At 35.6% G+C, this 24,199-nt stretch overlaps 2 protein-coding genes and 1 long non-coding RNA gene across 3 annotated transcripts; 2 read left to right on the top strand and 1 right to left on the bottom strand.

Annotated features, from left to right (window-relative positions):
• Positions 450-3,373, bottom strand: LOC109710533. The gene is made up of 4 exons (XM_020233193.1): positions 3,193-3,373; positions 1,301-1,362; positions 918-976; positions 450-777 (listed from the first exon to the last, which is right to left on the bottom strand). The coding sequence occupies exons 1-4, from the start codon at positions 3,267-3,269 to the stop codon at positions 760-762; spliced, it is 216 nt and encodes a 71-aa protein (XP_020088782.1). The 5' UTR covers positions 3,270-3,373; the 3' UTR covers positions 450-759.
• LOC109710534 lies at positions 3,532-8,174 on the top strand. Its single transcript, XR_002216383.1, has 4 exons — positions 3,532-3,775; positions 3,881-3,967; positions 6,800-6,865; positions 7,918-8,174. It is a non-coding gene; the product is annotated as an uncharacterized LOC109710534 (long non-coding RNA).
• Positions 11,738-22,594, top strand: LOC109710806 (homeobox protein knotted-1-like 6). The gene is made up of 5 exons (XM_020233575.1): positions 11,738-12,335; positions 12,575-12,706; positions 12,977-13,160; positions 21,880-22,124; positions 22,207-22,594. Exons 1-5 carry the CDS (start codon positions 12,072-12,074, stop codon positions 22,363-22,365), a joined length of 984 nt encoding a protein of 327 aa, XP_020089164.1. The 5' UTR covers positions 11,738-12,071; the 3' UTR covers positions 22,366-22,594.

Genomic DNA, 24,199 nt, shown 5'->3' with positions numbered 1-24,199 from the left:
CGCATAAAACTTTCAATTTGATACAAATTCCTTGCAACAATTTCGTATGAAATCTACACCAATATTATCATCCCCTATATTTTTTTTTGCGAGTCAAACAGTCCACATCAGTTATAAGTTGTTCATAAAGTGTAGAGACGCTGAGATAGCAGAAATTTTGTGAAGAATATTGTGGGAAGAGAGCCGAGTTTCCCTTAAACATCAGATGGGTTTCGCAACTAAGTTATGTAAATTAATGTAAGGCACAGCAAATCGGGCTATTCAAACATTTTACAGATTCATTTCAGGGGCAACTCCAGCTAGCAAAGGAATTTCTTAAAGTATCCAAACATGTTGGAAGCAAATCACACAACATTGCTTAAGTCCAGGTGCCCAGATGATAAGAAGCATTCAGATAAACAACAATCTGATGTGCAGTAAAACAGAAAGCTTACGAAACAAATGCTAGATATCGGAAAAGGCAACCTCCACACTCTGTACGAATAAATATTGAAAATATAAGGCACAATCTCCAGGCGTCAAGTAATTCAAGTTCCGGTGATAGCAGTGCAACAACTTTTTACTGAGATGTGTCAGCACAGGAAAATTAAGGAATATTTACAGACCCAGCATCAAGTAGAGACTATGTTTTAGATAACATAGTTGCTGGAAAGATACATGTATAGACAGGAATAAACATGTTTTAAGTAGCTTCTACTGCAGAATCAACTAGCAGATCAGTGTAGACCATGGCAACATACTGCGGATCTTCCAGGAAAATCATTGTCTTTTGAAGGACTGCATCAACACAGAACCAAAATCAGAAAGAATCTAAATCCTTTTCTTGTAACTTATACCCAGTTTTTATAAATGGAGTGTGGGAAAATAATTTATACTGATTGGGCAAACAGGAAAAATGACGGGAATGACTGTCTTACATCAAAGTTTCTAGAAGCGTCCTTCAATTGCTCTGATAGTTCTTCCCTGACCTGCGCAGCTGAAAACAGAAAAACACCTGATGAGTCCATAATTACTCATTGGAAAAGTACACAATTTCTCACTCAGACGCTTGTGAGCTAGCCCATCTTACCATTTGGACAGAGAGAAAGGGAGGGAGGGTCAAGGGAAAGAAGGGAAAAAGTCCTCCATTTTTCATTAAAAAAAACTCCTCAACATGAATTGAAAAATGAATTGAAATTTAAAGTGCAGAAGTTTTCAAAAAGGGCAAAAGAAAACAGTAATTCAAAACTTTCATCTTCAGCAACTCTGTGTAACTTAGCTGTATAATCTTCAAAAAGCTAGGGAAGGCAAAGCATACTACCTTTAGAAGACATTTCCTCTACGAGCTTTGATGTTCTCACAGCAAATCTTTGAAATGCACGACTGTACAAAAAATAAAACCCAGAATAAATACAATACCTCATCACGATGATATCGATATTACCCCAAATTAAAGAAGCATGATTAAGTTCAGAAGCAACAGCACCAGAAAAATATAGTGAAGCATTACAATTGTACACCTGAATTAGAAATCACTATGTGCTACAGAGAATAAAGATCTCTTCCACAAGCACTCTTTTCCTAACTACATAACAATATAGCATATTAGCATTCAAAATCAACTAAAATGAAAATGTAGTTCCCCAACGTCCAAGTACAGCATAGAAGCTCTGCACTGGATAGCGAGGGGATCCTTATCCTCTTTCTTGCTTCACTCACTCAAAGCCCCGCAAACCAGAACAGATTTACAGGAGCACCAAACAGAAGTAATGAAGCAGTTCAACTGAAATAGCAGACTACTAAAAAATTGCAGGTCAACTAATCACATAACTAAAAAAATCAAATCAAATCAAATTTCAGCAAGTCTACTCATGCGAATCATTTGACAACTCAGTCCCTTAGATGTTCTTTGATTATGCAATCATGTCTGCAAAAATCATTACAGGTCTGTAGAGTCATCAAAGTTGCCAGCTATTCGCATGAATATATGCGATAAAACCAACAAATGTAACAAGGTTAGGGGAAAAAAATAAAAACTAGCATGAAAGAGTATAAGCAAAGACAAGGCATTTCTAGTAAGCCTAATTATGAAAATTTTGGTTTAGTGAAAAAATGATACCACAAGAAAAAAAACATGCTAATGAAGAATCAAATTGGTATAAATAACTCAGTCCCTTAGATGTTCTTTGATTATGCGATCATCTCCGCAAAAATCATTACAGGTCTGTAGGCACATCATCGCTGTGAATTGCAAACAATAAGCATATGATATTTGCACCATTTAATTCAAATAAGCATTTTTCCCTTTCTTAGCAAGTGATTGAAAAAAAAAAAAGTGCTTCTCACTGGTAAGGCTTGGTACAACGACACAATTAAGATACAGTAGAATCAATCAAGGCTAGTTAATCAACATGACCAGATAACAAAGATAGTAGTATCAAATAAATGTATGTAACATTTGTGCACACCAACTTGGATTGAAAGCATCGCACGTTGGCGATAACATGAAACCAGTTACAACAAGTTATATAGCTTCAAGGGAACGAGTCCATTGGGAATTGAAATTTTCCTCAATGACCAGATTATGAAGCAGAAATCAACACAACCAACCAAACCAACCAATGAACCAACATGCAAACTGTGAACCTCTCATGAAGAATATGTACCCATCTCCCCTCATCCCCTTCAGAACCAAATAGATTGTGGATGCACAAAGGATAAGCATATTTACAAAGCAAGCGGAGTCATACATATACAACTCCTATCGCAAAGATTATATATATATATATATATTTGAATTTCCACCATTTCACTCAAATTCATGCTCATTTCTTTTCTTATTGGAAAGATATTAAACATCTACAATCAAGATACAAGATGATAAACCAAAAACGAGCATTCGACAACAAAATAACGAAGATATCACCAACGAACAAATGTATGTAACTGTTGCTGTATACCAACTAGATCAAAAGGATCAAATTTGGAACAAATGTGGCAAACAATTACAACAGATAAATATAGCTTCAAGGGAACGAGTCCATTGGGAATCGAAACCATCCTCAATGACCAGATTATGAAGCACAAATATACACAGAAAAAGCGTACAAACGTTAACAAATCAAACGATTCGTAGAAAAATTCCTATTGCGGGTTCGAGGAAACGAATCAGATCAAGTACGCTCAAAAAGAAAGGGATTCGGAAGAGATTACTTGTTGGCGAGGCCCTCAACGACGATCTCGTTGACGAGGTACCCGACCACTCTGCCGAGGAAGTTCCCGCCCGCCATGGCGGCGAAGGATCGATCGCAACCGATCGAAGAGAAATGAGGTTCCTCTGCCCTTCTAGGGTTAGGGTTAGAGAAGGTTCGAGGTGTTTCCCGTGTTTACGGCGTTCGAAGCCGTCTTATAGGCCTGAGGCGATTGGTACGAACGACTGAGATGCGAGAAGACCGAAATTCAACGGCTCAGATTTATAATTCGTATTTATTTATTATTTATTTATATTTATATGCAATTTGAAATACGTGGACCGGGCCTATTTATGGGCCTACTAATGGGCCTCGTTTTGGGCCTACTCTTTTCAGTGAAAAAGCAAAAGGGCCTCTGTAGAAATCCATGTTTACTTCCCACTAGGAATGTGAATGGAGCTGGGTTTCCCCCCCGACTCTTCCTCCTTTTTTTTTCTTTTTTTTTCTTTTTTTTTGGTGTGGTATAAGTCCATGGAGTATGCTGGGTTTTTGAGTTATTAAGCGAATGGTGTTGGTAATAAACAAAGTGAGGAGGCAAAGAAAAGGTTTGAAGCTTCTTCACTAAGATAAGGAATTTCTACATAAATTGTGATATATTTTTACTTGAAATTTTGCTGCCAACAATAACAATCCTCATTATTATCCTGCAGGTATATAGCTTCCAGTTGTTGTAAATGATTTACTGAAATTGGAGATGGCTACTTTTACTAAATGACTGCACATCTTCCCATCCCCAGGTAATTTCCACATTCAAGACCATTTCCCTCCCCTTTTTAACTGAGTAGATTTTGTTCATCAAAGATCATGCATGTTGCCTTCTATGCCGAGTATGATACAGCACTCAATCTTACCTTGTAATAATTTGAGTAATTGTGAATAACAATTAGTCTCAGTTCAATTGGAAAACTTGGTATGCATTATTCATGATGATATTAACTATACTTTAGGATTCTTGTAAATATGTCACGAATAGTGTTACCAAAAATGTTATTATGTGGTATTTTGGAAGTGCGCATTCTTATCTGCTCCACCCAAAAAAAAAAAAAAAAAAAAGAGAAAGAGAAAGAAAGAAAGGGTTCCTATGTAGTTTAATATCTATTTCGTTATGTCTTTTACACGTAGCGATTCCATATTGTTGTTTAGAACTAAAAAGATGGCCTGGCAAAGTACTAGGCCATATTGCGACCGCTACCTATAATCGCTCAAAATATTACGAAACCTTATAGCGAATGAGATTCAATGTGATGTCATCAGTGGGAGTAAATAAATCGTAAAGGAAGAACAGCTGTTGCGCTGATTTTGAAAGATTCGGTTTGCGAAATTTTGGAGTATAACACATCTTCCGTCAGTGCGTAACATATTCTAATTAATTTGCAGAGCACTTTATGTACCGTCGCAGCACAAATTCGTCGGCAAATGACAAGAGAAAATGTTGGTGGATATAGTCCTTGGTTTATATTTGTGGCCGTAGATCCTTTCCTATATTCACACTAGCTGCTACTATGCTTCATACTGCAATTAGAATATTGTACTTTCATTTATTATGATAATTGTAATACTTTTCTTGATGCTGAGCAATAGAACCTGGGTTGCATTCTCCTCTGTGCCTGGACGAGTATTCTTAGTTTACGTATGCTCTATTAAGTCAATCTGTGATTCAAATCAGGCCTCGGACAAAAGATTTTTAGTGCAACACTTTTTTCTTGATGTTTGTAAAACAACTAAGAGCAAAATAGCTAGTTATCCTTAAGTGCTTTGAATCATCGAAACTGCTCGGTGCTTTTCCGACAACATCTGAGAAATGATCATGGAGAAGATGAACAGGTGATTTTTCTCCTTATGGAATGGCTTGCTTTGGAGAGTCTTCTTAATTAAAAGCTTGGCAAGAACTAAGCAAATTTTGCACTGGAAATTCAAAGAACATCAAACTATCAATATCACCAAAAGGTGACAAGAATCGATCAGGGAACGCACTCTTTGTAGAACAATGATTACCTTATTTTCTAAGTTTTGAGTGTCATAGTGTAAGCAGAGAGTCTAGTTATGTGATGAACTATATCAGGCAATTTAAAGAGACAAGATGCAGCAACACGATATTTGTAGAAAGGTAGATTTTGCATTAAGCATAGAGCATTACTACATAGCTGCCAGCCACTATATGTATTTGATGGCGACTGAATGCTAGTAAAGAGATAGACACCCCCTATGAAGTATCGCTTTTGGAGCACACACTGACACTGAAGGAAATGGCTGCGCTTGCATAGCAGTAGTCAATTATTCGTTTCCAGAAAATTCAGAAAAGAGAAAAGGAAACAAAAGGAAACTGAGAGTGACTCCGACTACGGTTTCGGAGTTCACCATCGCCGATCTGTGACTTGCCGGTTCGCCATGCGCTCGCCAGAGGCCCCGTAGGATTTGTTGCTGAAGCTAATGGCTGTGCAGCATGGACAAACTGATAAAGAGTTTCTATGGGGGGGAGAGGAAATTGAATTATGTAGCCTTTTCCTCCCTCCCCCCGGGTGTTGAATTCTCTCTCAAGATTGATGGAGAGACTCCTCCCAGAAATCTCCCATTCTTGAAAGCTATTGAGGGACTTAGAATCTGCATGTTGGCCTTTAAATAGCCGTCTTAGTGTGGGGGAGTGGAGAAGTGAGCCTGCAATTAACAAAATGTACTGTATATAAAAGCGCTTTTGCTTTTCTGGAGCAGCAAATGCTCTTCTGATGCAAAAGATAGGCGTCGGTTACCGTCTTTAATAGAGAGTCCCCATACCTATTCTCGCTTTATTATAGCTAAGTCATGATCAGTTATGTATTGCCACATTAGCAATGTACTAAGTAGGGTCATCTTTTCAATTGCTTTTGCGCCAATTGTGGTCCCATGAAGGGCTTTTCCCTACATCATTTCCGTCATCCCGTTAGGTGCTTATGCATATTCCAACCATTCTCTCTCTTTTTTTTTTTTCAATTTTGACCTCTAACATCAACTTAATTAGAGTTAGGTTGCAACTCTTGTAGATCATTTTCTTGATAGGCATACTAGTTCTGCACTTTCACGGGTTCACTTACTGTTACAGGCCTCCGCTATTCTCCCAATTTTTCGATGAATTTACATCAACGCTTCGATATAGATAATATTTTAACATGTTAGCAAGTGGCATAGTTGTTGGTGATTAGAAAACTTGTAGGTTACAGGCTAATTTCCAATTAGAGAAAGTTTTGTAGCAATGGCTAGCACTTGCTTTAAATAAAGCAGGAGAACCACTCTTTTGGAGCTCCTTTTTTTCTTTTTTCTTTTTTTTACTTTTCGAATATGGAGTTTCAACCATCTGGTCTACCTATTCATCCCACTACCCTCAAGCTTATCCAGAACTTCTCTTTTTTCCCCTCTAATCGTCCACTAAGAGAGAACCACCCTTCGTACTGTCAATTATCATTATCTCTCCGGATGCCTGAATATTTTGTTTATCATATTATTTTGGTTTTATACTCGAGGCGAATATCGTGGTTGATTAATAGGGGGCCGCAAAGTTGTGCTTATAACTCCTTTTCTTTCCTTTTGACTTGCAGATGGACTACGCTCTTCTGAAAAATCGGAAGTAGTAAGATCGCGCAGTAGCTGAAAACTGAAACTACGTAAGTCGTAGTCACAAAAGCTGATTTCTGTACTCCTCTTAGTTTCTTGATAGACTTATTCTGACATTCAAACAGCTAGTGTTTGTTGGGTGTAGATGCTGTAAATTCTTTTTTGCGTGAAAAGTAGAACTCGAATTCGTGAGCGGGAGAAAATACTTCCCGAGTAAAAGATATATGGGATTAAACTTATCTTAGAAGATTTGGGAATCATATAGAAAAGAAAATAATTATGCATGGAACTTTGTCTTGTAGCCAAGATCCTGATTAAACCTACAAAGTGAATCAAAAAAGGGGCAATTATGGTGGCTCACTGTTCCCACTATGATCAATAAATTGAAAAAAGTGCAATGCCCAAAGTGGGATTCCATGGTTGGGAGTAGAGGTTGTGGGGGCCTCCTCCAAATGCAATTGCCCATGATAGGACTTCTCTTCATCTTTTTTCTCTTCTCTCTTTTGTTTTTTGTTTTCATTTTTTCCTTTCTTGCAAATGTCAGTGACCTCCTCCTCAGAATTGCACCCAATTAAACATCATGAGTACTTTGTACACATCTACATCCCCACTCTATCCACTCTACCACCCCTTTTTTTTTTTTCTCTCTTTTTTCCTTTTTTTTTTTAACCTGATGCAAAACAAACAAGCATCCATCACTTCATGCTCTCTCTGCATTTCAACATTGGTATCTTCATGCTATAGGCCAAATGTGTTTCTCCTTTTGCTCTATAAATAGGCCAAATATTATGCAGTGACAAAATCTGATGATCTGTCAGAGTGTAGAGTTGATTCCAATTGTTGGCAAGCAGGAGATGACTCCGAAAACATAGCTCTATTCGCCTGAAACTTAGGGCTTGTTTGGCCTGGATGTGCGCAGAGTCACCGACTAAGCCTTTTTTTGCTTTTTGTGTGGAAAATCTGGAATTAAGTACATTTCGCCAAACCAGTGAAAATATTGGGAATGTTGGGATAATAGAGGATATGTCCATGCAATTTATATTTATGAGGGTTATGATTTGCCTTGTACAAAATTAACAAATAATACTTGATTTCTATTTAGCTTGCGCCGGCCCATCGAGAGACACTACAAGGATGAAGGCCCACTAGGAGAGGCCAAAATATGAGAAAGCCCCATCATAATGAAGGCCCACTAAGGCTCAGGCTTTATTTGGAATTGCACGAAGATCCCATTATGCGCAGTGAGAAAGTACAATGGAATAATATCTTATTTTGTTTTCTGTACATTGCAATAAGTTTGTTATGATATATTTTCTGTATTTTTATTGAAAAATGCAAAAGCATATCCTTATTTTATATGTTTATATACTCNTCTGATATCTTTTTTTTTAAGTAGTGTTAGATGGAATTCAATATCAAATGGCCGCTTAGTTTGGAAATGTGGTGCCTAAAAGTATTATTTTTATACCGTGAACGATTTAAAAAAAAAAAAATTAAAGCACTTACAATTTTTCCTCTTCCAATGCTTTTAAAATTGTAGTTGCAACTGTCACTAAAGAAGCATGCGGTGCTTCTCTGTGCGCGGTTTATAGTATAAGAATGGTGCATTTTACCATCGCATTTCCAAACTAAGCCTAAAAGAGCCGATCGTGCGTAGGAGAAATGGGCCCATTCCTAGTTTCGTGTAAAAGAGAGCCCAAAAGCCCCAAATGTGACTAATGGGCTCAAACTAAAGCCCACAAAGGTTGTGGATTTACTACACTGAGTCCTCAACTTAGGGCCTCTTTGTATACTCAAAATTATTTTTTTGTGTGAAAATAATTTTCAGTTGAACTGAAGTTTTTGTAAATTTTTTTATCCGCAGCTATTTATTTTTTGATAAAAAGTTACTAACTTTGGAACTATAATTATCTCAATTTTTTGTTTATTTTTCCTAAGAATTTTTACACTAATAGTTACAACAGTTAACTTTTCATTTTTATTTTTTTTATGCAATCGATCCCTCTATATCGAATGGTGTAATTATATTTTTTCGATAAAATTATTTTATATTCTTATAATTTTTCTGCGCATAGAATTGCACCGTATACGTGGCGTGCCCTAGTGAACATCACAGGTGATACAGTGCACGTAACTCTGAGAATCAACGGTCCTGATTTGATCTCAAGAGAAAATGATTACATCCCCACCGTTCTTATCTCCGCAATGAAAGATTCTCGATCCCATGCGACCCCGCAATGTCCTCCCCTACGTGAAAACCCACATATGCCCCTATTATAACCGCGAGCCCTTCGGTGATTCGGAGGGCAATTTAGGAAATTAACTATGGCCTACTCTATATGTGCAATTTATTATTATTATTATTATTACTATTATTATTATTATTCTAATAATAAATAATATTTTGAATTTTATTTTTTTCTTTTTTTCTCATCTGCGACACGTCAATCAATCAATCCCATCAATCAAACGAGCCTTTGGACGTGTTAAAATAATGGAGCAGGGAATAATATATTTATATTATTATTTAACGTAGGTGAAAATTCTATGGGAGCCCCCTCAACTATAAGAAATTTGGCTACAAGCCCCTCCAATTTTATGTTTATATTTTTTTAAATAAGAAAATTGCTCCCTGTGAATCTATATATCGGTATAAATTTTACTTCTCAATTATCCTACAATTTACACTTTTTTAAAAAAAATTATTAAAATTAATAGTATTAAGATGAGTCAGATATAAAATTTACACGTCCTCTAAATATTTAAAGATAAATAAATCAGAGTCGAATAAATTAAAAATTTTTAGTGATTTTATTAATCACTCTAGAAAATGAAATAGCATTAATTATTTTTTATCTAATAAAACTGATATCAATTTAACTTTTTTTTTTCCCTGAGAAAAAGTTAGATTGAGAGAACTCATATAAGTTGAGGGGCCATTTTCAAAATCGCGTATAGTTGAGGGGTCCCCGAAAAAGAAGGGACGTGCGACGAATCTCACTAATCTAATCTTGTTAGCTAACTAATGACGCTCAAACCCTCGTAATTATTATTATTCCAAATCCAAAACTTTTTTTTCTGAAATAAATAAAAAAAAGGAAGGACACGCGCTCGAGTTCGCACGTGCGGCTGGGCCGGAGACGAATCCGACGGTCCGCAGCGCTCGCCTCGAGATTCGTGCCGTGGAACCGTTAGTGGAGATTGCGCGCGAAAATTTATTTGGTTGCGCCCAGCGCATGCGAACGTTTGTGCACCGCCGATCGTATTTTGGCGATCCATCTCACTTGATCTTCCACTTTGTACCATTCACCAACTTTTGAAAAATTTTGCGATCAATAATTTTTTCTTGCTTGTTGGAAATAGTATCACATTTGTCAGGACAAACTTCAAATACCACCCCTGTAGTTTCTCATTTTTTTATTTTGGTATTCTACAATTTAAAGTGTATCAATGTAGTATCATGTAATTTTTTTGTAATTTTTTTCGTCAGCTTCTATATTAATATTTCGTTAAATTATATACAGAAGCTTCAGATACCCCAACGAAGTTTAACAAATATTCACTTTAGCACATTTTAGCTAGTTTTAACTTTATCACTGATTTAACGAAAAAAAAATAGTAAAAGAGATAATAAAAAGAGAAAAATAATAATAGAGAGTACTAAATCAATGCAATTTAAATCACAAGATATCAAAATGAAAAAGTACAAAATCACGAGGGTGGTATTTCAATTTTTTTTTATTTATTATATATATATATATATATATATGCATATGTAGTTCTAAGCACAGCATGTATATTTGCTGTATCTAATATAATTTATGATAATCTTCAGGTCCAGAACGTGCCACGTCATCAGAAGAAAAGAAAGGGACTACTGATATTTTTAAGTTTGTATCTTAGTGCATGATAAAAATAAAATCATAATTTTATATTTTATTAATTTTTATTTATTATAATTAGTATTTTCTATAAAATTTTCAAAATAAAATATATACAAACTATCCAATTAAATCTTTTTTATATATATAAAACATATGAATATATATAAATAAAATAATTTATTACCAAATGGATAAAATTGGATGCATGTGTGGGGACAAAAGCACACGTGCGGCAGCGACTCCCCAGGGAACTTCTTAAATTCCTCGACTGCTACTACTGCTTAATCACCATAATTAACTACCATCCATCTAATCAATTAATTATTAAACTAAATTATTATTTAGAAACTATGCCTCATACGCTACTTTTTAAACTTTTAATGCTAAATAAAAAATATATTAATAATATATAAAATTTTAAATAAATAAAATGTAAAATTTGCAATCGGTTAAAAAATATAGGGTACACTTCAAATACTTTTTCTGTAGTTTCACACTTTCTCGCTTTAGTACTTTATGGTTTAAAGTGTATCAAGTTAGCCTTTGTGGTTTTGCACTTTCTCACTTTAGTACCTACCATGTGGTTTAAAGTGTACCAAGTTAGTACCATGTGGTTTTATTTTTTTTATTATTTATTTTACTAATTTTTTTCGTTAAATTAGTAACAAAGTTAAAATTAAAGGATATTAAAGTGAATATTCGATAAATTTTGATAGGATATCTGAAGTTTTTTGTATATAATTTAATAAAATATTAACGGAGGGAAAAAAAAAGTGATAAAGTTAAAGCTAAAGGGTACTAAAGTAAAAATTTCATAAATCTATGTAGAATATTTGAAATTTTTTATATATAATTTAACCAAAGGATATTAAAGTGAGAAGGTGCGAAACCACTGGGTACTAGATTAATACACTTTAAATTATAGAGTACTAAAATAAAAAAGTATGGAACTATAGGGTGGTATTTGAAGTTTTCTCAAAAAAAAAAAAAAAACAAAAACAAAAAAGTGCAAGCAACATAGTAGGCCGTAAAATTGGACGCAGGCACCCCCGCAGAGAACGGAGGATAGGGAGGATAGGGAGGAGCCAAAAACTCTCTCTCTCTCTCTCTCTCTCTCTCTCTCTCTCTCTACTCCCCTCTTCCACTCCTCAAACAAGTTAAACGAAAAAAAAAAAACTACTTCGTAATTTGAATTCGGAGTCGTCGGAAGCTGCTCGATCGACCATTCGTTCGTTGCTTAATTGCTTCGTTCCGATCATCGCATCATAAGCATCGTCGTCCTCATCGTCGTCGTCGTCGTCATCGTCATCGTTTCTTGTCGAGATCATCTGAATATACATATATATATATATATATGGTGTAAATGATATAAATGGAGGAGGAGATGATGTACGGGATGATGATGCAGCGGGCGGCGGCGGACGACCTCCACGGCCTCATCGCCGCCGCCGGCGCCGGAGGTGGAGGCGGAGGATTCCGGTCGGCGGCGGCGGAGAGGGACGGAGGAGAAGGAGAAGAAGAAGAAGAGGAGATCATGGAGGAGATGGAGGAGACGGCGATGGGGGAGGTGAAGGCTCGGATCGCCTCCCACCCCCGCTACCCCACCCTCCTCCGCGCCTACATCGACTGCCAAAAGGTACTACTGATCACATCTCTACTCTTCTACTCCGCTCAATTCCATCCATCAAACAACAACGAGATGATAAAAAAAGATCTTAATACCTGAGCTATCGATCGATCGATCGATCGATACATCAGTTTCTGAGTTCCAAGTCTAATTGCTTCGCATTTAATTAATTATCGAATTGTTGAGTTAATTGTTATGTGTGGTAGTTTAATTTGCGCATATATATATATATATATGTGTGTATGTAGGTTGGTGCTCCGCCGGAGATCGCGTCGTTTCTGGAGGAGATCCGGCGAGAGAACGACGCCGCGGCGGCCGCGAGGAGCGCCGTCTCCGGCCGCCTCCTCCCGGGCGCCGACCCCGAGCTCGACGAGTTCATGGTGATCATCTACCATCTCTAACTAATTAATTGGGAACGCAGCAAATTTACAATTAATTAATGCTTGATCATGAATAGAATTAGGTACTATTAATAGTACAAAGCGTTTAATGCTATTAAGTTTTTCATTCTTGGACGAAGAGATGTGTGTGGTTATTTAGAATTGAATGAATGGTTGATTGAATAGTATGGTGTAACGGGTGAAATTGATCAAAAAGATAGATTTAACGGTGAAAAACTCGATAGCACTAAGCGCCTGATATTTATGCAGGAGTTGTATTGCGAGGTGCTGGTGAAGTATAGAACGGACCTCGCTCGGCCGTTCGACGAGGCCACCTCCTTCCTCAGCTGCATGGAGACGCAGCTCTCCCACCTCTGCAGCAGCAGCAGCAGCAACAACTGCAACAACTGCAACAGCAACACTAACACTTCCCTCCTCCGCGCCATTTCCAGTGGTACAATACCCCTCTCTCTCTTTAATTTGATTCTGAGATGAAATAGAAAATAAATGATACAATGTTATCATCAGATCATGGAGCTAGCTCTCTCCCACTTACATACATTTGTGGGGAGGGAGGAGCAGCGAAATAGTACGTAGGAATAGAGAAATGGTCTTTCGTAAAGAAAGAGATAGGTACAATAGAGAAACAATTAATTCCACTGTTTTTACTCCCTTTAATTATCATTTTTCCATCATAGATGTCCCTTGCATACCCCACATTTTTCGTTTTGCCATCTCACTGTTCTCGTAATTCCCTTAAGTAGGAAAGAAAGATAATGTGGGTAGTGAGACAAATTAATACCCATTTTGTTTCTCTGTGTGTGTCTGAGAGAGAGAGAGAGAGAGAGAGAGAGAGAGAGAGAGAGTTGAGGTGTTTGAGTCTGGGTCTGTTAGGTGCAGTGCCAGTGCCCTGTGGATTTATGCAACCCCTTCCTTTTCAATTTATGTTGGCCTTGCTTTGTTTTGCCTTTTCGAGTCGAGGACTAAATCCATTCACAGGCTTAAGTGCCTGTATCACGGAATATTGCATTTTGTGTGTATGATTTTGTGTTACCTAAATTGATTAGTGAGAGTAGTATACCGCGCAAGGAGCTTAAAATTAATTAATTTTGATACTAAATTACGCAAAATATTAATATGACGGGAAGCAGCCATGAAAATTTTAAAACTTGTGTTATGTCTGGCTAGTTTTGATGCATTAATAATGCGACAATAAACTCTCTCTCTCTCTCTCTCTCTCTCTCTCAACAAAAAAGGAAGTATTGCTTCAAAAATATTTAAGTTCCTCTAGCCTTTACTTTTCCTGGGTCTTTCACCTCTTGCTATCTACTTGGTTCATATTTGCTCCTCCTTTTTTATTTTTTTTGCTCAAATGGAGCATGCATGTGGATCAGATAGGGTTAGAATTATTAGTGAGTTTCTGTTTAGCAGTTGGAAAAGAAGAAAGAAAATGCTGTCTGTCTTGGGAAGGATCATCTATGGGCTGCACTGTCAAACTAATAAAAGAGATAGAAAGCACTTCTTTGGTGCTGGCATTGTTTGCCTAGGAAATCACCAAGAGAGTACTTGTGGGATCTGCATATAGACACACACACACACACACACACACACACACTAGCTAGTATAGTAGTATCACTACAAGATGTGCTTTTTGAGTGGATTGGCTTGCACATGAACTGCTGTTGCATGTATATGCTTTTAGGAACTCAATTATAATGTGCTAAGTTGCTAACCATAAATAAAGTATCTCCTCTCCCTGTGCTATCTTCAATTTTACTCCTACTTAAATAATAAAAGCAAAAAGTACCGACCGTCCCTGGAGCAAGTGGCAAAGGGCTTGATGGTTGGTATCCGAGACCCAAGTTCGAATCCTAGTTGATTCACATTTCCAGCTAAGTTTATTTCTAAATGAAATAAACGAAGCGGGTAACGTGCTACCTATCTCTCTCAAAAAAATAAATAAATAAATAAATAAAAGCAAAAAGTTACTTGATGTACACCCAATACCATGCAGCTTTTCTTGTAGCCAGCTTTAGCCAACTCAACCATTGCTGTGTTAATCAATGTTTTCCATGGGAAGCACTACATATGCATGGGGTAATGAATATTTACAAGTCCATGAAATTTTATTTGTAAAAGTTTTGGTTTAAGTCTTCGGTCGAATAGTGCGTAAAAATCGATATATCTCAAAGTAATGCTTGTTTTCCAGTACTGACACGAGTAGAAAAGAGATCGAGCGGTTAGGATTCGGTTGATGCATGGTAGAAGAATGGCTTAGGACCACAATACAGTTAGGCTTCTGTTAAAGACTAGATGTTCTCTTTTGGCTCTTTTTTCTTTTCTTTTTAAATTGTATTTAGAGGAGTTGTTTACTTTAACTGTTTGTTGTTTCAACATAATGGTGCCTTTTGTACCGGAGACCTGAGTACACCTTTAGATGAAAGTGATCTCTATATCATGCCTTGCTTGTTGTAGCTTGTTTGTTCAGATGAACACATGAGTTATGTTTCCCTGCATTGGTTGCCATTTTCAGCTTTTTGATTCTCTGGTTGATGTCTGCACCATTGTCATGCTTTCAATTGTGCATTGATGTCCAATGCAGATCTCATCAGTACTTAATAATGGTATTGATTATTGCTAACACAATATATATATATATGTGTTAACAGATTATTGGTGCCGTATAATGTTTGAGATATTTGTTGTATAGGAAATACAGCCGTTATGTTTTGATGATAGTTAGATCGATCCTTGTAATTTACTCCACAAATTGGTGATTCTCATGTTCCCATTTTCTGGAAAATTCCAATTTCTTTTTTGATTCCTGAACGTGGCATTTTCAAGATGTTGTCACTTGAACTAGGGGGATTTGATTGCAATTTGGTTATTTTTATTTTCCAATTACTGTTTCCGCATCTGAAAATTTTCTACATGTATAGCTCTCCACCTGGTAGCAGTTTCAGTTAATATTGTTGTGATGCATTTATCGTCGTGTCTTGCCCAATTTCGCTATCAAGGTGCAAATAGTTACTGGCTAGAGAGGATAAAATCTCGTCCTGTGAAACACTTTGTTATATAGTCAGCTTGTGAGCCTTACCATTTCTCTAAAAAATGATCGTCTGCTCAACATTTAGTTTCGCTCATGATGCTGTTGATTGCTGAATAAATTATCACTCGAAGTTCACCGTGCGGGTTTCAGAATTATCGATAGAAGGTTATTATCTAATGACTTACTTTGTTCCGATCATTTGAGCCTTTTCTCGTGAAACCCTTGTTGGTGTCTATGTTTGTTTCCGTGTGTTTGATTGCTATTTAGTCATTTCTAGATATATAAAGTACCAAGGCCTCCTTGATTATACTACTGTTCTGTTTGTTTTCTTAAACTTAATATATATTTCATCCAAAGGAGTATGCATCTGCACCGTCGGGTGACCGATAGTTTGCAATTTACATATCTATAGAATTTTCGGCACTATATATATGTCTATGCAGAAATTAAATGAGATTAGAAGCCCCCCAAAAAAAATTCAATCTCTTTGCTGCTTTAACTGCTATACTTTGAATCAACTTTTCTTTTTAGAAGAGTTAGTTCATGCTCTCCATGTTTTCTTAATTTGCATACAAATTAATACTTTGTTTCTGCTCTATGTAATTGTTTGCTTTTCACTTGTAGTGGTTGTGTTGTAATATATGAAATGAGTTGAAAAGACCAAAATGCCCTTCATGCCCAAGCTGGTTTAATGCCGGTTACTATTATCCTCTGTGGTTGTGTTGGGGGGCCAGCAGGAGGAAATCAAACAGTTGTTGTGTCAGTGTCTATTCGGCCCTATTTTGTGTTCAGAGACCCACAAAAAAAAAAAAAATAAACACCCCCCCCCTCAATTCCCGCCGGTTGTAGCCTCTTTGTCAAATGGAGTCATTTTCACTCTATATAATAATGGGTACACATCAGATTGACTTAGATTTTGTGTGGTCCTACTATGCCTTTTTATATATAATAATAATAACATAGTGTTAAAAGTGCTTTTAACTTAGCTTTTCTAGACCGACCGTTCCTGGGCCAAATGGTAAAGAATTTGATGATTGATATCTGAAGTCTCAATTTTAAATCTTAGTTGATTTATATTTTCAGCTTAAGTTTATTTCTAAATACTATTATTGCTTTTCTTGCGAAAAGTGCTACCGATATATTCCGTCAAATAAAAAAATATTTAAACATCGTTCTTTACTAGCTTAGATTTTTAGAGAATAACGGTTGCTTTATATTATTTAATACAGTATCAGAGCAAGAGATTCTGAGTTCGAGTCACGCTAGATTTTTAATATTATTATTATTATTTATTTGATTCAAATTCGCGTCATGAGTCTAGCAAAAAGTTTTCAGTTCAGACGTGAGGGAGAGTGTCAAATATAAAAATATTTAAAAACCGTTCTCTACTATTTTAGGTTTTTAGAGAATAACGATTATTTTGTACTATTTAACGCACTCTATTTTATTGCAGTTTTGGTTTTAGGAAAAAAAGAAAGTTTGTTTCGTATTATTTCATGTAGTACTAGAGCATGCAGGAGGTTCTAATTTTTTAATTTTGAGTCTCGTCGTGTTCCTAGTAGTCTCATTTAATTTTTATTTTTATTTAATTTAAATTCATGTCTTAGATTTATATTAAAAAAACATTTTGAGCCCAAATGTAAGGTGGATCGGTTGAATACGAAAACATAAATGATTGATTTACATTCTTTTAACACTTTCTAAAGTTGCACGCTTTTTACAATTATAACTATATGCTTATATAGATGTTAGCATTTTGCATTACGATTGGCTAGTTTAATTTTTAATTTGAGAATGGATAGGGTGCATGATATACATCTGTTCTTTCCTTTTGATTAAACCCGAAGTTCTATCAGTTTGTAGGTGCACTCCTGAAGATATATAAATATATGGGTTAATTGCATACAGGTCTCCGCAAACATAGTAAATTTTAAATATATTTTTGTAAAGTTCAACTTTTATAAGTTATTTCTATAAAAATCCTAATATTTTCAGATATGTCCCTCTGATTTGTTACCGTTAGAGAATTGTTAGAAAACTATTTATATTTTTAATTTTGTCATCATAAATATACCCCTGCAAAAGTTATAACGGTATAATATAATAGAGGTAAATTAAAAATGTCAAAAATTAATCAGGGTGAAGTATTTAATCTATAGTTAACTAAATTTTTCTAATTGATTCTAACGACAAGAACATATCTGAAAATATTAGAACTTTGCAGAGATAATTTATAAAAGTTAAATTTTATAAGAATATATTTATAATTTACTATATTTGCGAGTACCCGTACGCAATTAAACCGAAATATATTGTTATGTCCGGAACTCGATTCTGGACCACTAGCCTGGAGTTGGGTGGTTAGTGGGACTAGACAACATGTAATAGCTAGGGGGAAATTAAAGGTCCCTCTCCTCTCACTTTATTTCACGTCAACAAAAAAGAAAAAAAAAAAACTTTGGCAACACGTTGAAAAAGATTATTCTTCTGCATCAGCTGTACTAGCTGTTACATACATGTTACTGCTGTTATGTGCTATTTGATTATCCCAGTCCGACTACTATATTATCGATAGTACTAAGTATTTAGTATTAGCAAGTTTTTTATTGTTAAATCTATTTCTCTGACCATTTTTGTTCGTTAAATTATACTATTCAACTCTAGAAAATCGCTATCATCCCAACCGCATGAGCGCTTGGTACTATTAATAATATGGTAGCATAATTTTATTTTTATTTGCAATTCTTATATTATATTGCATTATTAAGCTGTCTCTTAAAAGGCATGATTTTAATTAATATGTTGCCTAAACTTGGGCTGATTTGTTTGTTAATTAAGATAGAATTTTGTTGAAGAGTAATATTTGTTTCATATTATTTTATATGCTCGTGTCATCAGTTTTTTCATATTTTTTTATTTTTGGGTCCGCAGAGGTCAACAAATCTTAATGCTAAATAAACGAGCACTTAAGTTATAAGGTTTTGGATGCTTCAACAAAGCATATTATTCATGGTTATTTTAAAAATATTTTTATTTATATATTATTGATGCATTAGTATGTAAGTGAAAGAGATAATGAAGGGAAATTGCAGCATTTTTTGTTGGAAAAGAAAATTAGGGTGAAATTATATAAAGAGTGGTGTGTGTAGTGTTAGGCTCGTATACTTTCGAAAGTACGGAGTCCTCCATACTTGTAAGTTGTTTTCAATAATGGAATATTTAATTTGACGATTGAGAATGAATAGTTTCAAAATAAACGGTAGACGATAAAGATTTCACAAAAAACAGTGATAAATAATTCAAATTTCGAATCAAAAGTATTGATCTTGTTCTTAATGTTAAATAAAATTTTTTATTAAAATTTTATATAATTTGAATTGGTTAACACCGTTGAATTTACAAATTTGTCACATCGGTAACTTGTTAGCTGATGTCAAAAATTTATAAAATGTAGTTTTTATATTAACGTAGATCATGTCTAATAAAGCCGATTATCGAATCTGATATTCTATCATCTTCAATAACTTACAAGTACAGAGATTTCTGTATTTTCAAAAACATAGAAGACGTACTCGTGCTTCTATACTTTTTATTTTTATAATCTTGTAATATTTAATTATAAAAATACTTTCGATATGGAATAATTTTGTAACTTGCCACATATTAAAATAAACTTTTTATATCTCTCTCTCTCTCTCTCTCTCTCTCTCTTAAGTGGTACTCGCTCGCTGTCTGCCCTCTGCTCGATTTGTCAACCCCACGTTGGCAGCCCTCTCGTGACTCATGACTAATCAGCCGGGCCTCCACTTCTCCCCATCCTTATTAATTCTCTCTCTCTCTCTCTCTAACATGACATTGTTCTTAATTCTTATTGAATATAAAATAGGGTAAGCTTTAAGTTTTAGTTTAGCCTTTTTTTTTTTTTTGAGCCTTTGATTTTATCTTTTAATTCTTTCTCGAAAGAAATCGAATATCAAATATGATAGAAAAGTAAATATTTTGTAATCTCAGAGATAGTTAAGTATAACTCTTTGAACTACATCGTGGCAAAGTCATAATGAGGCCAGGTATCACCTCTCATGCTGGTACAATATTGTTAAATAATGTGAAATAATGTGTTCAGTCAAATTGAATCATGTTGATTTTTTTAAAAAAAAAATTGATAGTGATATCTTGTATTAGCTCTCAAAAACTACCAAGTTTTGACTTTTAGCAACTTCAGATACTCTTTGATTTTATTATTATTATTTTTTTCAACTGCATTATTGAATCCAAATTCTCAGTCTTATTGATCTCTCTATATATATATATATATTCGTAAGCATGCATGTAGTTGATAAGGTAATTAATTAAGCAGATATGTGGCGCCAAGATTCGAGCAAAAGGAGTGCCTTTGGGACCACATTTGCTCGTGGGGATTGGGACACATCTTGTATTTAATTTCCTTATGTTTTTTTTTTAAACTTAATGTTTTCGGAGGGAGAGAACCCAATACAAAAAAAAAGAAAAAGAAAAAGAAAAAGTGAGTGAGCCCATTTCCATTTGGTGTCACTTTCTCTGGAAGGTCTAGTTCATACTCTTTTTTAAGAACTAGAAAACACAAGTCTGGGTTGCTGCTCCCTCTGCATAATACATTGACAGCCGCGATTTAAGACTTTTTTCAAGTTTAGTACTTAAATGTTTTCGCTGTCGTTGAAAACAATTTTCGCTTTTGGTGAATATTTGTCTGAAACCAGCATAAATTCTGACTTGTATAATGTGTCAAAGTCGTTGATCTTTCTCTGCAATTGGGTATTTTTACGAAGTTACATTCAAAGCACATGGTTAATTTTATTTTCAGACTAGGTACATTCGGTCATGTCTCTACTTGATCTTTGTTTAACTCTTCTATTTGTAGCTTTTGACATTTTAGCGGTTTCTCCTTGTAGGCCTAATAATCTTCTTGTTCATATTCTTAATTACTACCTGACTGTTTGGACTGCGTTTATGCATGGTAGCGAACGAATTAAGCAAAGATGGTGCATGACACATTTATTTGCTCTTCCTCTGTCTTTGATGCATATCCGTAAATACAATCCACATGTCAGTAGCTAGGTATGGATAGGGGGGAACGGAATACATATATGTGCAGCTGTAATTATTCTGATTTACATTTTTGTTGCGAGAGATATATAATGTTGAGAATATGATTGTGGTTGAGAATAGTTTACGTGACCGAAAATATGTAAAGTTGGCCTACATACGTCTGCATTTTTGAGGCCAATAACTATTCTTGGTATGATTGAAGTAAAACTCTGACTCTTTTGGTTGAAATTGAGGATGATTGATTCGTATAGAAGATGACGCCGTGCTAGCTCTATTTATTGTATATTTTCGATGTAATTGAGGCCAAGCTGTACTCTATTGTTTATTTTTGGTGTTACTTGTTTTAATATATTCTTTGGTATGATTGAGGCTTTGCTCTATTCTGTTGATTTACGTTACGTAGATCTCGTGGAAATCGTTATCTTGGAAATTTCCAACACTAATCGGCCTGGACATGAGCAATGTCAGTGACGTGATATATATGACTACTACCTTGATTTGGCCCGATCGAGTCAAATGTCCATTAATTATAAGCATCATTCTCCTATAACACATTCATTTTTTAAGAGCAGTACCGACCGTCCCTAGAGCAAGTGGCAAAGGGCTTGGTCGTTTGTACCCGAGACCCAAGTTCGAATCCTAGTTGATTCACATTTCCAGCTAAGTTTATTTCTAAATGAAATAAACGAAGCGGGTAGCGTGCTACCTATCTCTCTCAAAAAAAAAAAAAAAAAAAAAACATTTTAAGAGCAGTTCACTTGATAGACAATACTATCTTAAGACCTTACATGTATATGAAAATCCGAAAGTTTAATGAACTTAAATGTTTTTTTATTAGATAGGAAAACAATTGTTTGATGTATACTAGCATGATTTAAAAACTCGCGATTCGTCGTATATCAGCCGGAAGACCGTTTGATTTTACACTTTGATGTTGCACTTTTACACATATATTGTGTCATACATATATCCATGTATATATTTTCAGGTTCTTCATATTCACGTAAATTATTTACGGAGTCGCATGTTCTCTGACCAGATGAGGCCGCAGCGGGCTCATTGGAAGAGGAGCTCAGCGGAGGAGAAACACAGGCACACGAATCGTCTCACTTGAAAAACGAGTATCGAGATCTGAAGGACAAGCTCCTGCGCAAATACAGCGGTTACTTCCGCTCGTTGAAGCAGGAGTTCTCAAAGAAGAAGAAGAAAGGGAAGCTTCCGAAAGAAGCACGCCAGAAGCTGCTCGACTGGTGGACTGCTCATTATAAGTGGCCATATCCTACTGTAAGTGTAGCGAAAGAATAGTGGTTCTGAGAAATTACAGCAAAAGATCGAATTGTTACTTACAACTACAATGAATGTTCAGGAAGCCGATAAGATTGCGTTGGCTGAATCGACGGGCTTAGACCAGAGGCAGATCAACAACTGGTTTATAAATCAGCGGAAGCGCCACTGGAAGCCATCTGAGAGCATGCAATTCGCGGTCATGGATAGCCTCTCCTCGCCGTTCTACATGAATGACTAGTAAATTTGGCTTCTCATCAGATGATGCTTATGATTAATTCCCTAGCTAGCTAGTAGGGTTAAGTAATTAATTAATTAGTTCATTGTAGATGATGCTGCAGCCTGCAGCTACCGTGTTGTAGCTAGCCTATGTTGTAATTGCTCCGAAAGCTGGCGCTTTTGATACACAAGATCCAAACATTAGAAACTTGTGGCTTAATTTATGCAAGTAATCCAGTTTAGTTCATCGATAAGGCGGAGTACTATATAATATTTTTAAATGTATATTATTTCTTACTTAGAATAATATTGGCAGATAAATGATTCCTAAATATTGTTCTCGAAAAGAAATATTTATCTGCTTAACATTTTAGTTTAAATATTCAGCAGAATAAAATCATATATATTATGTGGTGGATGTAACTTTGTTACTCAACCTTTTCTGTTAACATCTTATCATAATTTTAATTTTAGTTGAAAACTCAGGCTTCTCGATCGACTGTTTGATTTCTTAGGGAGCCAGAGTCTGCACTATTTTGTCCCTATTTGTTTCATTAAAGTTGAAGTTCAGGTTGCAATAGACTTTTGGATGAACTAAAGTTCTAGTGAAAATTACTTAATTTTCTTTCGCTGTTTGTTTGTATTGCTGTGTGGCACTGTTTATTTGGCAGGAAGTGAATGGCGTAAAAATTTGAAGAGGTGAGAGATATTGTTACGATAAACGCACAAACGGAGACAAAATAACGAACACGAAACAATCAAATCACAAGCAGAAAATAAAAAGAACACACAAATTTACGTGAAAAATTTTTTGCAGGAAAAAAAATCACGGGCAAGGGAGGAGAGAACTTCACTATCAAACGAAAAAAGAAATACAATGTTCAGAAGATTACAACCAACCACGATCTCACGCCTCTAGGGCAAAAACGAAAAGGAAACTCATAACGGATTTCGGATTCTATCCGTACAGCAGGGGGCTCCGCCCCCCCGGCCCGCATCATTTTTCCTTCACAAAATTATTTCCCAATTTGGTCGCACCGCGAAACTGTCGGCGAGTCGAAAACCCGAACTGGAGTCGATTATCAATTTCGAGTCACATCTAGCAGATATATTAATATTTTATTATTTTGTTTTCGTAATTGACTTTAGTCGGAAGTGGGTTGAAGTCAATTACGACATTTTAGAGAGTTTTGAGTTTCAATTGAAGGTAAAGTTATTGTGAACTAAACAATCAAAGTGGGTATTTACGGCCGAAAACTAATTCACCTCTATTCACTTTCGGTGAAACAAACACACCCTTAAAGCAACAGCACTTTGCCCTACTTCACGCATTTAAATTGTCGATGTATTAACATGCACGAAGATTAATTTGTGAGTTTTTTTTTATTATATTGAACTTTCGATTACTGTAATATCATAGCCAGTCCTAAACCTCTATCATTCTGCTGGATAAAAAATGTGAACCCATGCACATCTAGCTAGAAACTCCAATATAAATCTACCAATTTAAGGCTCTATACTTTTGTAGTAGGAGTACTATTTTGGATTCCCATCAATAATGTGCACCTTTTTTTTTTTTTGAATTGCTCAACTCAAAGCCAAAGATCCAAGTGGTGCATGCCTCGGAAGTAGCTCTACTGTTCCAGGCTAGTTTTTGGAGAAAATTAAACAAACAAGCACAATCTACAAAGCACAGGACCGGAGAGTTGCAGTGTGGCATCTTGTGTTTGGATTGAGAATTTTAGATGCGATAACATTATTGTTCCCAGATTCTTCTTGGAGTTGTAGTAAGATCCGAAAAAAGGGATCGAACAATGAATTAATTAATAATGCATGCTAGTTTCTCTTCTTGAACA

The sequence above is a fragment of the Ananas comosus genome, linkage group 5 (assembly GCF_001540865.1).
Source record: "Ananas comosus cultivar F153 linkage group 5, ASM154086v1, whole genome shotgun sequence".
Lineage (NCBI taxonomy): Eukaryota > Viridiplantae > Streptophyta > Magnoliopsida > Poales > Bromeliaceae > Ananas > Ananas comosus.
The sequence above is the reverse complement of the archived record's forward strand: the minus strand, read 5'-3'. Positions and strand labels throughout refer to the sequence as shown.

What these genes read in the sequence shown, in the direction of transcription:
- LOC109710533 (XM_020233193.1), bottom strand. Translation starts at nt 3,269, where the DNA reads ATGGCGGGCGGGAACTTCCTCGGCAGAGTGGTCGGGTACCTCGTCAAC. An exon ending in GTTGAGGGCCTCGCCAACAA is followed by an intron (nt 1,363 to 3,192) that starts GTAATCTCTTCC and finishes TTTTTTGTACAG; the next exon opens with TCGTGCATTTCAAAGATTTG. An exon ending in AGAGGAAATGTCTTCTAAAG is followed by an intron (nt 977 to 1,300) that starts GTAGTATGCTTT and finishes TTCTGTTTTCAG; the next exon opens with CTGCGCAGGTCAGGGAAGAA.
- LOC109710806 (XM_020233575.1), top strand. Translation starts at nt 12,072, where the DNA reads ATGGAGGAGGAGATGATGTACGGGATGATGATGCAGCGGGCGGCGGCG. An exon ending in CCTACATCGACTGCCAAAAG is followed by an intron (nt 12,336 to 12,574) that starts GTACTACTGATC and finishes GTGTGTATGTAG; the next exon opens with GTTGGTGCTCCGCCGGAGAT. An exon ending in CCGAGCTCGACGAGTTCATG is followed by an intron (nt 12,707 to 12,976) that starts GTGATCATCTAC and finishes ATATTTATGCAG; the next exon opens with GAGTTGTATTGCGAGGTGCT.